At 30.8% G+C, this 13,424-nt stretch overlaps 2 protein-coding genes across 2 annotated transcripts in view; one reads left to right on the top strand and one right to left on the bottom strand.

Moving 5' to 3' along the window:
* LOC132738898 (solute carrier family 2, facilitated glucose transporter member 3-like) overlaps positions 1–12,906 on the bottom strand; it is a 35,705-nt gene extending 22,799 nt beyond the window's left edge. The window contains exons 1-6 of the mRNA XM_060726506.1: positions 12,754–12,906; positions 12,396–12,494; positions 10,939–11,120; positions 9,595–9,719; positions 1,047–1,217; positions 492–599 (exon numbers count right to left, since the gene is read on the bottom strand). Of these exons, the coding sequence (XP_060582489.1) occupies positions 492–599; positions 1,047–1,217; positions 9,595–9,719; positions 10,939–11,120; positions 12,396–12,494; positions 12,754–12,873 (805 nt within the window). The 5' untranslated portion in view covers positions 12,874–12,906. The remainder of the gene's footprint in view (positions 1–491; positions 600–1,046; positions 1,218–9,594; positions 9,720–10,938; positions 11,121–12,395; positions 12,495–12,753) is intronic.
* LOC132738900 (GATA-binding factor 1-A-like) lies at positions 6,521–8,416 on the top strand. Its single transcript, XM_060726509.1, has one exon. It carries the CDS (start codon positions 6,952–6,954, stop codon positions 8,275–8,277), a length of 1,326 nt encoding a protein of 441 aa, XP_060582492.1. The 5' UTR covers positions 6,521–6,951; the 3' UTR covers positions 8,278–8,416.
* Positions 12,907–13,424: the final 518 nt, after the last annotated feature.

Here is a 13,424-nt window from a genome sequence, read left to right as displayed (position 1 = left end):
TGAAGAAAAATAACTGTAAAAGCAAAAAAATGCTTTATATTAAATTAAAAAAAAAAAAGCAACATAAAACCGGCTTTTTTTTATAAGAAAAACCTATAACGAAATGCAGAATTACTGACTCAGATGTATATTTTTATACAAGTAAAGTGCTTATGCATGTTTTTTGAGCATTAACATCTGTAGAATCCCTGTGGTTTGTGTTTTTAAATGTGTCCTCATGCTCGTGTAGATGCTTATGCAGGAAAAAAAAAAAGATACATTAATCGATTATCCTCTGATGTTAATAATGAACAGATGAAGGTTTGATAGAACCGAAACCGATAGAAAATAAATAACCTAATCCAGCCCTGGTGTTGACATGTTAAAACTTCTCCATTTTCTTCTTATTTTAATAATGGACAGTTCTAAAGTAAGATATGAAAGGTCCATTACAAAACAATAGAATGGTCAGGTTAAATCATCTACATGTAAGTAAGCACTACTAGTATTACCCCTTTCAGCTTCATCCTGTGAGTTTTTTTGTATAAAAAGAAATCTTGGACTCTCTGGACAACACGTCAAAGAGCAAAGCTGCCACACTATGAGTATAACAGGAAAACCTGAAACACAAAATACATTGTACATGTTGTCACATTACCTATATGTAAAAGTAAATAGCACAATTTTTCAGGGGTAACAGTCTGACTTCACATTAAGGTATGGCAAGTTTGATCCTTTGCTACTTCAATTAAAATTACAAAAAGTCTTTTGAATGTGGCTCTAAATTCTAAGGTTTTGTGTAAAAGTGCTTTAAGCATGTTACAGAATCACTTGTTTTTACTGGAATATAGTACGGTACATACTGTTTGGCTGTTCTATCAAACAAAAAAAATTATTAATATCCATAATAGGCTTTTGGAGTGAAAAACAAGACTAAAAGATACACAAATATCTAAAAATAAACTATCATCAGCACAATTTTGCTCATATTTATTTCCAATGTTTATAAACAAAATTTCCAAATCAATTATTTTGAATACATGTACATGTATTTTGTAAATATTTACCTAGTGCTAGTTGCCAGTGATCGTCGGTGCCTAGTACATTACCTAGACCCATGACAGTCGACGTGAAAACCCCAAACGTGATACAAAGTTGGTTAAATGTGCCGCACAGACCTCTAAGTGACACTGGTGATATCTCCGATAGATACATCGGGGCAACCCCTGTGTTTATACCTGAAATTTAACAGTAAAAAAATCATAATGTTTAAAAATAAATTTCAAATTACGGTAATACCTGACATATACAGGTATTAAGACTAAAATCCAAGCTCATCTGTTGATACATAAAATTCCTAGGTAAAACCTCTACTTTGATAAATGAAATTAAAAGTTTTATAAGGTTTATAATGAATGACCGCACTAACACTATATGCACATCTGACCAACAAGTTGTAAATTCTTATCATAAGCGATTTTGGTAATCAAGTGGAAAGTGTTGCTATAATTTAAAAACTTCTATATTAAGGCCCCTTGTAATATGCCATACAAGTAAAACCTCTGTGCTTGTACTCTAAGGTCCTAATTAATAGCATTCCCACTAATACTTGAAACTCAATGTAAATACTGATGTTATGTTTGTAAATATTGTTGTAACATAGAATAATGATGTAAAATGTATGCTTCCATAATAAAGTTAATGTTCTTCTTGCATTTTTACTCTCTTTATAAAAGATTTATAATATGTCAATACTGAAGATATATTTGTGGGTGACAAAATAGTATAAGAAAATCATCAATAATAATTATAATTATAATGATGATGATGATTAAGATGATGATTAAGATGAAGATGATGATGATGACAATGATGGTTGTGATGATGATGATGACAATGATGATGGTGGTGGTGGTGGTGGTGATGATGATGGTGCTGATGATGATGACAATAATGATGATGATAATGATGTTGTCATGGTGGTGGTGTTGGTGATGACAATGATGATGATGACAATGATGACAATAATGATGATGATGATGATGTTGATGGTGATGATGATCACAATAATGATGATGATGATGATGATGATGATGATGATGACAATAATGATGATGATGATGTTGGTGGTGGTGGTGGTGATGATGATGGTGATGACTTTGATAAAAGCACACAAATTTGATGAGAGTTAAAAAATGCCTAAAATAAAAACAAAAGATAAGACTGCCCAGTGGGAATAATATGAACAAGAATATATCTGTCCACAATTAAAGCCTTGTTCCCTTTACAAATAGCCAAAGGTCTATTTAACTTGTTGTAAATATTATGGCCTTTACCTAATTTACAATATTTGTACAATGGCTTTAACTAGGAAGACCACCTTCCCTCCAAACTGAAAATATCCCATTTGACCACTGCTATGACATTATACATTACAACTAACTCATCAGTGTTTGTTTTAAAGATTAAGGAAGGAAAATGGTATCCTATTCCTGCAACATGTCCTTTATGATATTAATATTAGTAAGTCATGTAGTCATTAAATAATGTTGGCATTCTTGCTAAGTCATGCTGAGGATAATTATTTCCCCATCTTGATTTCCTGTATACCAATAGGGGCAAAACTCTAAGGACTGATGCATGTAATGTCAAGAAAAGAACAACAAAACAAAAACAAAAAACATTCATGCTAATCTGTACAGCTTGTGAACTGTAAAATATTTGTATACCTGAATTAAAAAAAGTACCTGCTCAGTGTTTTTTGGGTTGTTTTTTAAAAGGGGTCAGTAATACTGTGCTCCTTGATTGCTATGATTTTTTTTTAAAGAGGTTTCAAAATTATTAAAATACTAAAATTTTATAAACAAAAAAAATTGTACATAGTCTAGTGAGATGATTTGAATTTGTATTCTAGAAAAAATAGATAAAGCTATTGATTTGAAATTTTGCACATAAAGTTATTTGTATAGTCTTAAATCAAATAGTATAAAAATCTCTTTAAAAAAATATATTCAGTCCCATCATGGCATAACTCCTGCATGAAGTCCCTTTAATTTATATTCTTATAATTTAAAAGTATATTTTTAAGCATTTTTCCTCCATTCACAAAGGATTAAAAATATAAATATATATGTATAAATATATAAAATAAGATTTTTTTATGTTCTATCATGTAACATGGAAAGTTGTACACTTCACATAATTGTAACATACAGGTGTGACCTGCCACATCTTCATAGGTAAAATGTGGCAACTGGTAGCACATTTGTACCCTGCAAGTGTGAACTGTCACCTTATACCCAGTAACAGTGTGAATATAAATTTTGTAATAGAATGTTTAATTAAATAAAGGACCAGGGACTTATATTACATACGAATAAGAAGCTCTGAAAAAAAAGAAAATTTTCAAATCCGAATCCATAATCCCCTGGCCCTTTCAGTTGATAAATTTCCATCTTGATTTACATAATCAAATGTGTTTACATTTCCATCTATTTAATACTGTCAATAACTAACATCTTCTTAATCTTTATTGCTTTTTTTAAATTATTTTTGCAACTTTTTTTGTTACTTCTTCTGATAAGCTCTGTGACAGATCAATACAAAATTTTAATGGCAATACCTTTTGATTAAAAACAAAAACCATTGCAGAAAAAATAATATTAATTTTACTAAGTTCTTCATGAAATGAAAAAAAGGCAATTATAACTTTTTCTTTAATATAGCCAGAATGGCTGTCACATTTTTTAGGAAGATATCATTTCTAACTTCTTGCAACAATTCATAATTAACTCAAAGTCGAAAATCCCTAGATCTGTGGGCCGAAAACTTACCAAATTAACAGAAATGTCAATTTATCTTTAGACTTTAATAATTTTCCAACACAGAATATAAAAAAAAATAAAATCATTTTTTTTTTAATACCACTAGATGTTTATTCATTGCTTTTAAATATTCATTTTAACCATGCACTGTTTATATAAAGATGTTTATTATGTTTTTGTGCCAGTTGTTAGTTACCAATCTGTTTTAAGATGGTTCCATAATATATTGCATTAAATTTTATGCAATGTTTAATGCTAATAAAATCTATTATCGTCATCACATAAAGTTTCCTTATTTATGCCTAATACAAGAAAAGTCTATAAAGTAATTGACCAGATTCTGTCTTTTATAATTTTTCAAAATTTAAAGCAAATAATAGAATTAAACTAGAATGAGTAAAAAAACAATATTTTATCGCTGGAATGGTTGAGAAAATAACCATGTTATTGGTAAAATTGAAGAGAAATAAAATCTTGCTAAAAATAGAAAAAATAATTTGCATAGCTTTTATTACACATTTTTATTTTCAAATAAAAGCCTGTAAATTTCTATTTTTCTTCTGTTTTGAATACACATTTTTTTTAAATATGTGTTAAACATTCCATTTGCAAAAATCCTTTTTTTAAATTCCTTTTGTTAATTTAGTTCAAATCATAATATGTTCATACATTTTGTATACTAGATATCTTAAACTCCTGATAAATCTGGTCTGTAAATAAAAATGAATTTCAAATTTTATATTGTAAATTGTATTGTAACAATTTGTCCTTAGATTAAATTATACAATAAAAAATTTCAAGCCTCCTAATTCTTATTTAGAAGTTTTGTCTGTTTCTTTTTATTATTATTGATATTAGTATTTATTAAATCTTTTCAAATAACTATTAAAAACAAAAACAAAATGTATTTAAAAATATATATATATATTTCTAATTAATAAATCTTAACTTATCATCAAATTATATTACAAATTATATATTTAATATAATTATATTTTATATGAAAATTTAAAAATAATTTCAAATATTCTATTCATTTAATAAATGTTTCAAAGAAATACATAAAACTGTCAAATTGAATTTTCAAATTTATGATTGAAAAAAAGGAGTCAAAAATAAATATTCTCTCAGTTAAATATGACATTTACAACATTTTAAAACACATGTAAGATTTAAATTTCTTCAAAATGAGTGTAATAAAATAAAAAATCTACACAAAATATCAAAAGAAATAATGTGTAAAACTTTCTATCAAATACATTGTAAAGAAAATTAAAGGAAAGGGGTTCTTCCATCTTATCAGTGTTGATCAAATTAAAAACATCTTTTTTATTATGTAATGAGTGGTTTCCTTTATTAAATCAAATTCCTTTTTGTCCAAGTGTCATTATTAATTAAACCCAATGATTACCTACATTCAATTTCCTAATGGTGTATAGAAGTCTGTATCTTATCAGAATATCAGGATATGTTAATTATATGTTAATTAGCTGGAGGGGGTGGAGCAATTATGACCACACTTAAAAACAGTAGGATGTTCAAGGGCTGATGGTTGGGAGATAGTGCCCCTAATTACATAATGATACCATCCTATTATTAAACCTGTGAATTTTGACCCCTTCTGAGATGTCAAGGTTGATTATTAGTGACCTAAAATGCAATTTAGGGGAGGGTGATTTCCAGTCTGCTATTCTTATTGGATGTTGGTAATTATTATGCAAATTAGTTATAATGATGTAACACATGAGTGAATTATTTTTACATCTTAGTATAAAATACCCAGTCTTATCTGGAATAATCATCATTCACTGATAAATCATAAAACAGTACAAACACATACAAATATAAACATTGGAATTACTGATTTTGTGATCATATATAATATATCATAATATATTATAATATTATAATAATAAACATTAGTTATCTTTATTAAGATATCTACATCAAGTCAACAATTTGGAATATATTCTTCTGGATTATTATCAACTTGATTCATATTTGAACAATATTTGTGATTATTCTGACATTTCTGCTTTTACTTGTGTGAAAAGTGATTATAACAGTTTAACAAAATATCAGGACATTAACTTAACATGATGGATTTGCTTCACACATCATATCCTAAAAATTTAGGGGTCAGTAGTGAGTTTGATCCCCTAGGGAGGGCTACCAGTGAGGCTGACCACAGTGCCTACAAGGCTAACTACTATGGGGCTCAGGCTTACTCTTCCCATCTTAACAACCTGTACAGAGCTGACTACCTGAACACGATGCTTCCATATGAACAAGGTATGTAACTCTTTTCTTTATTTTTTTCTCTTTTCAAACTCCAACCTCAATTACAAATTGTTTAAAATACAAATGTAGTTAAATATGTAAATCTTAATTCAATGTATACTTATCAAAGAAGATAAGAAAACATATTTATTTTTATACAAAAAAACCACATTAAAATTCATTTAGAAGCTAAACAAAAAATATAAGCTTATTTTTTCTTAAATCACAAAAATCTGATACAACAGAAAAAGTTACACCTAAATTTATTTTTCTATATATATAATTAATATATTTTGTGATTATTTTTTCATTTATGTATTTATCCATTTTTTTTTTATTTTCTTTTTGTGATTTCAAAATCAACTTTCTTTTTAATAGTATATTCTGATTTCTGTGTATTATGTTTTTTGAAAATGCCAGTAGTCCTAGTAGCCATGTGTGTTTATTGCTGTCAATATGTATATACACATGACAGGAATAGCACATGTTTCCTGTGTATTTGCACTTGGTAGTTTTGAATTAACTGTATGTTTATTGAGTCACATGACTCACCCAAACCAGTCACAGCAACTGAATAATTTAGAACCAGTCATGGTATATAAATTAAAATGTCATTTTTCTGTTCTGTTTTTTGTTGTTTTTTTTACTTTACTTTTATATTTTATATATTTTTTAAATATCAATTTCAATAAATATGAGATAATATGAGACATGGCAATTAAATTGCCTTTTTTGATATTTTTATTTTTATAGATTTATAAATAGTCAAAAACAAAATATCTTACAGATTTCTTTTTTTAACTTTTCAGGATATAACTTGTTTGGAGCAACACAGTCTAGCACAAACAAACATGGGGCACAGTCTGGCATGAATATTGATAACCAGTCTATGTCACTTCACCAGCCTATGTATGGTTTCCCACCAACACCCCCAGATGATGATGACATCAGTGTAGGAGGTGGTAGCCATAGCAACCGTACCAGTCTGGATTACAACCAAGAAAAAGGTTTCAAGCAACAAGTCAAATCAGAATATATGCCTGGACTGGCTCAACGAATGACTGAATCAGTCTCTCCAGATATGCCAAAGTTCACTAAGCCATCTCCAATGGATAGTTATAATATGGTTGATGCAACTGACTACTCAATGAACAATTTCGCTCATAAACCAGAAGTTAATACAACGGCTGCCCATTCACCAGATTCTATCAAATCCACGGAAGAACCAGAATGCCAATACCGAACTTCACCAGACTTCACCACACAATCAAAAGATTTGAGAATGCCGTCTGCTTTTGTACCAACCCACTCTGCCATGGACTCCAACAACACCTGTATGCCACAATTTCCACCTCAGTTTGGTGAAGAGTTCCCCAACATGACCGATATAACCGAGGTAAATGAGAAAAAAGAAGTAACTAAAACAAAATCATCCCCAAAGGACACAACACCTAAGGTGACAAAAGCAACTCAGGAGGGGAGGGAGTGTGTCAACTGTGCCGCCACCCACACACCACTCTGGCGCCGAGATGGCAATGGTCACTTCTTGTGTAACGCATGTGGCTTGTATGCTAAAATGAACGGGACCAATCGACCTCTGGTAAAACCAAAGAAGCGTCTTTCATCAGGAAAACAAAGTGGTGTCTCCTGCACAAACTGTGGAACAAGCAGCACTACTCTTTGGCGCAGAAATGCCAGCGGAAGCCCAGTCTGTAATGCTTGTGGCCTCTACTATAAACTTCACAAAGCTGACCGCCCACTCAAAATGAAGAAGGAAGGAATTCAAACAAGAAATCGAAAGATGTCTATGAAAAGCAAGAAGAACAAGAAAGTCAACCTCACAGTCTCTGATGCCGACATTTTCAAACGATCATTCGAAAACATCGCCAACTTCAACCAAAACTTCAACCATTCCTACCACCACGCTCCCTTATCAATGTACATGAACCCAAAGGACCAGGGTTTCGGATCCAGTCACTACATTCCAAAGGCACAGATGAACATGCCACCAACCAGCTCACCCTTGAACCATCCCTACCAAGGACTTAACAACTTCTCAACATCTTTTCAATCCAGTTTTACACCAGTGTCAAGTATGGGAAATTCAATGTCCGGATACCCATCATCAGGACTTTTGTCAGGAATGAATTTTCCAGCATCAAACATGCTTAATTCAGCATTAGCTCTTGGATAAACATAGATACACTGTAAAATAGTTGACATTATCTATTACTTTAATCAAATGTGTACATATAAGTGTTGATCGTAAATATTATTTATATTTTTTAAGTGTAATAATATATAATATATTGTGTTGTATTTTCTTTGTATTTTTATCAATGAAATGTGAACAGTGGCCAAACACGCCTTAATTCTACTGTACATGTATATGTGAAGATTCATAAAAAGAGAATTGGTCAATTTTTTAAATTTTTTTTAATTAAAACTTACAATATATAATTATTTCTCTCATTTGACCAAGCAAAGATCATGGTCTTATTGCCACCTTAAATATCATAATTTGTCATAAATATGTTTTTTGTTTACATTTCAAATTGCAAAACTTTGTGGCATATAAGTGTCTAAAAACAAATCTTGTATTTCCATTAAATACTTACAATTAACTTACATTTACTAATATATTGTTTTCTTTTATTCCAGGATTTAAATGTAATATAGAAATAAACATTTGCATGATTGAAATTTCAGATGACAAGAATTTCTTTTTTGTATAAAATGTTTTATATTTTTAATAAAAATAAATTGTCATAAATGTATACACAGTTTTTCGTCATCAATACAACCGCCCCCCCCCCCCCCAAAGTTTATTCATCTGTTCCAATTTATTCATATGGAAGTTTTTAAGGGTATTATTATAAAGCTATATCTGAAGAATCAACAGATCAGGGCAGAAGTGGCTTAATAGCTAAGGTGTTTGCCTCTCAACCAAGGGATCATGGGTTTGAGCTCTATATAGCATTCTATATAGATTTAAGAACATGATTTCTTCAAATGATACCAGGTACTTGATAATTACTGGAAGCAAGCTCGAAAGTGGTTAAAATAAGGTTCAAGTTTTCATCACAATCATTAGCTAAAATAAATATGTCATAACTAGAATTAAGGTATACAGTCTAAAAAGTGCATACTGTCCTAGTCTTATACTAGTGGCATAGGTCGGTCATTATCTTTTATGGCATTCAAAACCTTCAACGGCGGTTTCAAGTAAAAAAGAGACAAAAACCTTACAAAAAATACTCAAATGAGCCGTGCCATGACAAAACCAACAATAATGGGTTTGCGACCAGCATGGATCCAGACCAGCCTGCGCATCCATGCAGTCTGATCAGGATCCATGCTGTTCGCTAACTTAACCCTATTACAAGTAGAGAAACTGATAGCGAACAGCATGGATCCTGATCAGACTGCGCAGATGCGCAGGCTGATCTGGATCGATGCTGGTCGCAAACGCACTATGTTGGTTTTGTCGTGACGCGGCTCAAATAGTTACCTGCATTAACCCCTACAAAAAATCTTCCAATGATCAACACCTCGTAGGATTTGAGATTTTTTGATGATATTTCTATAGCCAATGCTATTACCAGAATAATATTGTTGAGTAGTAATGTACGCTTCCTGAAAAAGAGCAAAATTTTTAAAAAGATCCAACCCCATTACCTCAAACTCTTCAATTTCCCTCTGATACTCTACCCTCGACAAACCTGACAACGTATGTAAGGCTGTCATATGTTTACCTTAACATCATTAATATTAATGCAAAAATGATATTAAAATCAACCAATAAGAAACCCTTTTTCAAAACAAGTTTGTTTAATCATACAAGATACTGGCATCCTGAACTTTTGGTGATAAAAGTTTCAAAAAGACTAAGATATTTAGATATTAAAGAGCTAAAATTTTAGTTTCAAGAACACTCAGAAAATTTATTATTAAAGAGAGTGAACATCATCAAAAGTAGGAGAAAAAGAGTTATGATATGACCAAAATGACATTACAGTATGTCAGACTATCAACTAAAAGCCAATGTTATAACTATTCCAAGGTAAAAAAGTTCACTTTTCATCCCAATGAGTTTAGAAATTAAGTTACATTACTCTTGTATGAACACAATCAGCCTTAGAAATAAGCAACTTATGAATTATCTCCCTTATTTCATCAGTCAATTGGCATTAAGTTCTGGCTTAAAATGCATAAATTTGCAATAGGAAGTTTAGCACTAAATTGTTGATCCTTTCAGTGAAAAGCAGCTTTGAAATTATTAAATAAAAAGCCTTATTTTATATACATGTATCACTACAAAATGTAATTCATTAATGATTAAGTTTACCATGTGATGTCCATCTGATATTTGATATTGTATCATATACTTTATTTCAAAAACTAGTGTTTTTTTTATATCACTACCTGATTTATTAAATTACAAGAAGTATCTAAAAATTTATAAATGCAAGGATAAAAGGCATACACCTATTTCTTTCAATACCATGTGCAATTACAATTTTGCTTGATTATCGAAAATTACAATTAAAATTCATTTCAGTATTTGGTGACTGACAAGTCCGGTACATATAGATCTAGTACAAATGTATCTCTGTACATGTAGTTATATATTTAACAGTGCGAGAGTGCCCAGGGCTGACAATTTTTCATTTTTATTTACACATAGTTATATGCAAAATAAATTCATTTTTTCGTTGATAAATGAACTAATGAACTTTTAACCAAGAATTCTTTTAAGGAGAAATGTGGATAAAAACCTGACTTGTTTACTATGAACTTAGAACTCATTTTATCTTTGACTGGATTAGAAGTGCAGAATTTAATCAAGGCTTACCTGCCAAATCTGTTTGCCCAGTACCCAGCCGACACCCCTCCTATCATCCCTCCAATACAAAAGATAGAGACAGTGGCGGCCCACAGTACAGTGAGTATTGTACAGTTTGACGGGCTGTCTAAACAATTCAAGGACTCATTGTATCTGCTCTGGTACGTCTGGTTATAAAAGCCTTTCAACACCTGTCAAAATGGAATAGTCTAACACTTTACCAGCTAAATTTGTGTAATGATCCAGCTTTTAATGACAATTTGGAACAGTCCATTTGAAGTTTAGGGGGCTCAATATAAAAATATATCAAGAGCAAAGCATGCAGTGTTAATGCTCATCTATTAAGGGTCTATGACTATCAATAACCAATTTTGACAAAATTACTTAGTTATAAAGGGGCATAACTCCAAATTGACTATCAATATTCAACTTTGATAAAAAGTTAAAAGGGGCATAACTCCAAAAATACAGCTTTCAGAATTATGCGCCTTATTTAACAACTGCACCTTGTCATGATATTATCAGATAAGGAAGTGTTTCATGTTGATAACATTTAAAATCTTAGAATAATGGGCTAAATTTAAGTTTTTGTAATTATAAAAAAAAACATGTTTTGACTTCACACAAAGTAGATATGTTATGTTTAAACAGGGCTCTCATTAGCATGGGCCAGGGTCCATGCAGGGGGGGGATTTTGCATGATTTTCAAAATTAATATTTTTCATTCAAGGGGGAATATCTTTTTTCGGTAAGACTTGAAATTGTGCAACATGTTGGAATGCTAAAAACTGTCTGGAATGTTTTATTTATATATACATACTAATTTCCGATTGCCGTTTGCAGAATACGTATGGTACTAATTTCCGGTTGCCGTTTGCGGAATATATATTCGCCAATCGCATTTTCTATGCCCGTTAAATATTAATTTCAAGGGATTTCAAGGGGGATTTTTTCAGTTTTGGGGGAAAAAAACACACTTTTTTGGTGGGGAATGGGGCCGATATTCGGCCCCAAATTTTACCAAACGATGTTAAAATTCTACACACTATATAGGTGGTCACACTATGAATAAATAGTGTCAATAAAAAAAACTGGCAGTTTTTTTAAAGAAAAAATCAACTTTGCCTGACCTGTTGTATGGAACGCAGCTTCCCATACATAGTTTATCCATTCTTTTATTCATATAGGACATATTCAGTAAGCATTTCATAGATTTCATTAAATTTCCAAGATTAAAATATTTTACCTAAGGATGAGCACAGTATATCTTTAAACAATGTGTTTCATATATGACCTATTTCATGTAATATCTGTTTATTGATTGTTATCCTAAAGCAAAAGAAAAACATTAAAAAATCTTCTGATTTTTCAGAAGCACACCTTAATCACTGGTCAGTAATTTCAAGAACCTTGCACAAGTGTAAATTAATTAAAACAACACAAAGTTTATACATTTCTGCAGTTACCTTTTCAGGAGCATTAACAATGCCAGTATTATATCCAAACTGGAATGAAGACCCTAGGGTACATGCTGCTATAGACAAGGCAAGGTGTGCTGTAAAGTCCTGAAAAAACAGAAATAAACATTAATTAAACATATTAAAACTGCATACGTTTAAAGAGACTTAATATAGTTTTAATTTTATTTTCTTAACCAATTTGACCCCCTATTTCTGAAATAATAATAATACGAGTTGACTAAAGGACGAGTAGAATGCAAATTATGAGTTTTCTGATGTCTAAATTCGTTTTTTATGACCCCATATCCCAATAAATTTATTATTCAGAATATTCCGTGATTAAAGACAGAGACATCTATTCAACCTTCTTTGGTTCATGATTTGCCATGATATCAATATGGTCAACTTCATCAGCTGATTCTTCAGAAAATGTTCCATCTCTCTGAATTTTAGACCGTTTTTTCAACAACGGATCGTCTTCCATTTTGGATAATCACATGACCACCATGTGATATTTAATCTCTCTCTCATAATGTTGAACACCGCTAAATCTTGATTAAGAACAAATAATTTGTAAATTATGTGGGTTATGGCACGGATTTACATGTAATATAAATCCGTGGTTATGGCATGTTAAACGTTGCAATATTCAATAAATTTAATTTTTGGTCTATATCCAATATTTATATTGTATAACTCTAATTTTATATGCTTTACCATGTTATTTATTCTATCCTACTAAAAATATTTGTTCACCCAAAAATGCTTTTTATAATACTGCACGTTTGTACATAACGTCGCTTTTTATTGGACAATAGTGACATTTATATTATTAGTTATAAAGATCGTTGACAGGTTATATGGTCCTATATAAACGGTTGTTTGTAAATATAAACCGAGCCGCTAGGCGAGGTTTATATTGCAAACAACCGTTTAAATATACGGCCATATATATAACCTGTCAACAATCTTTATAACGAATTTATAATACAGCAAGCATCAGTAGCTCCGTGTATATAAAACAATATACACGGC

Source organism: Ruditapes philippinarum, unplaced genomic scaffold, assembly GCF_026571515.1.
Source record: "Ruditapes philippinarum isolate M1 unplaced genomic scaffold, ASM2657151v2 ctg8652_1_1_1_1, whole genome shotgun sequence".
Taxonomy (NCBI): domain Eukaryota; kingdom Metazoa; phylum Mollusca; class Bivalvia; order Venerida; family Veneridae; genus Ruditapes; species Ruditapes philippinarum.
Note: the sequence above shows the minus strand (reverse complement) of the source record. Positions and strands in the feature narration are given on the sequence as shown.

Coding starts and splice junctions, on each gene's coding strand:
- LOC132738900 (XM_060726509.1), top strand. CDS start 6,952: ATGAATATTGATAACCAGTCTATGTCACTTCACCAGCCTATGTATGGT.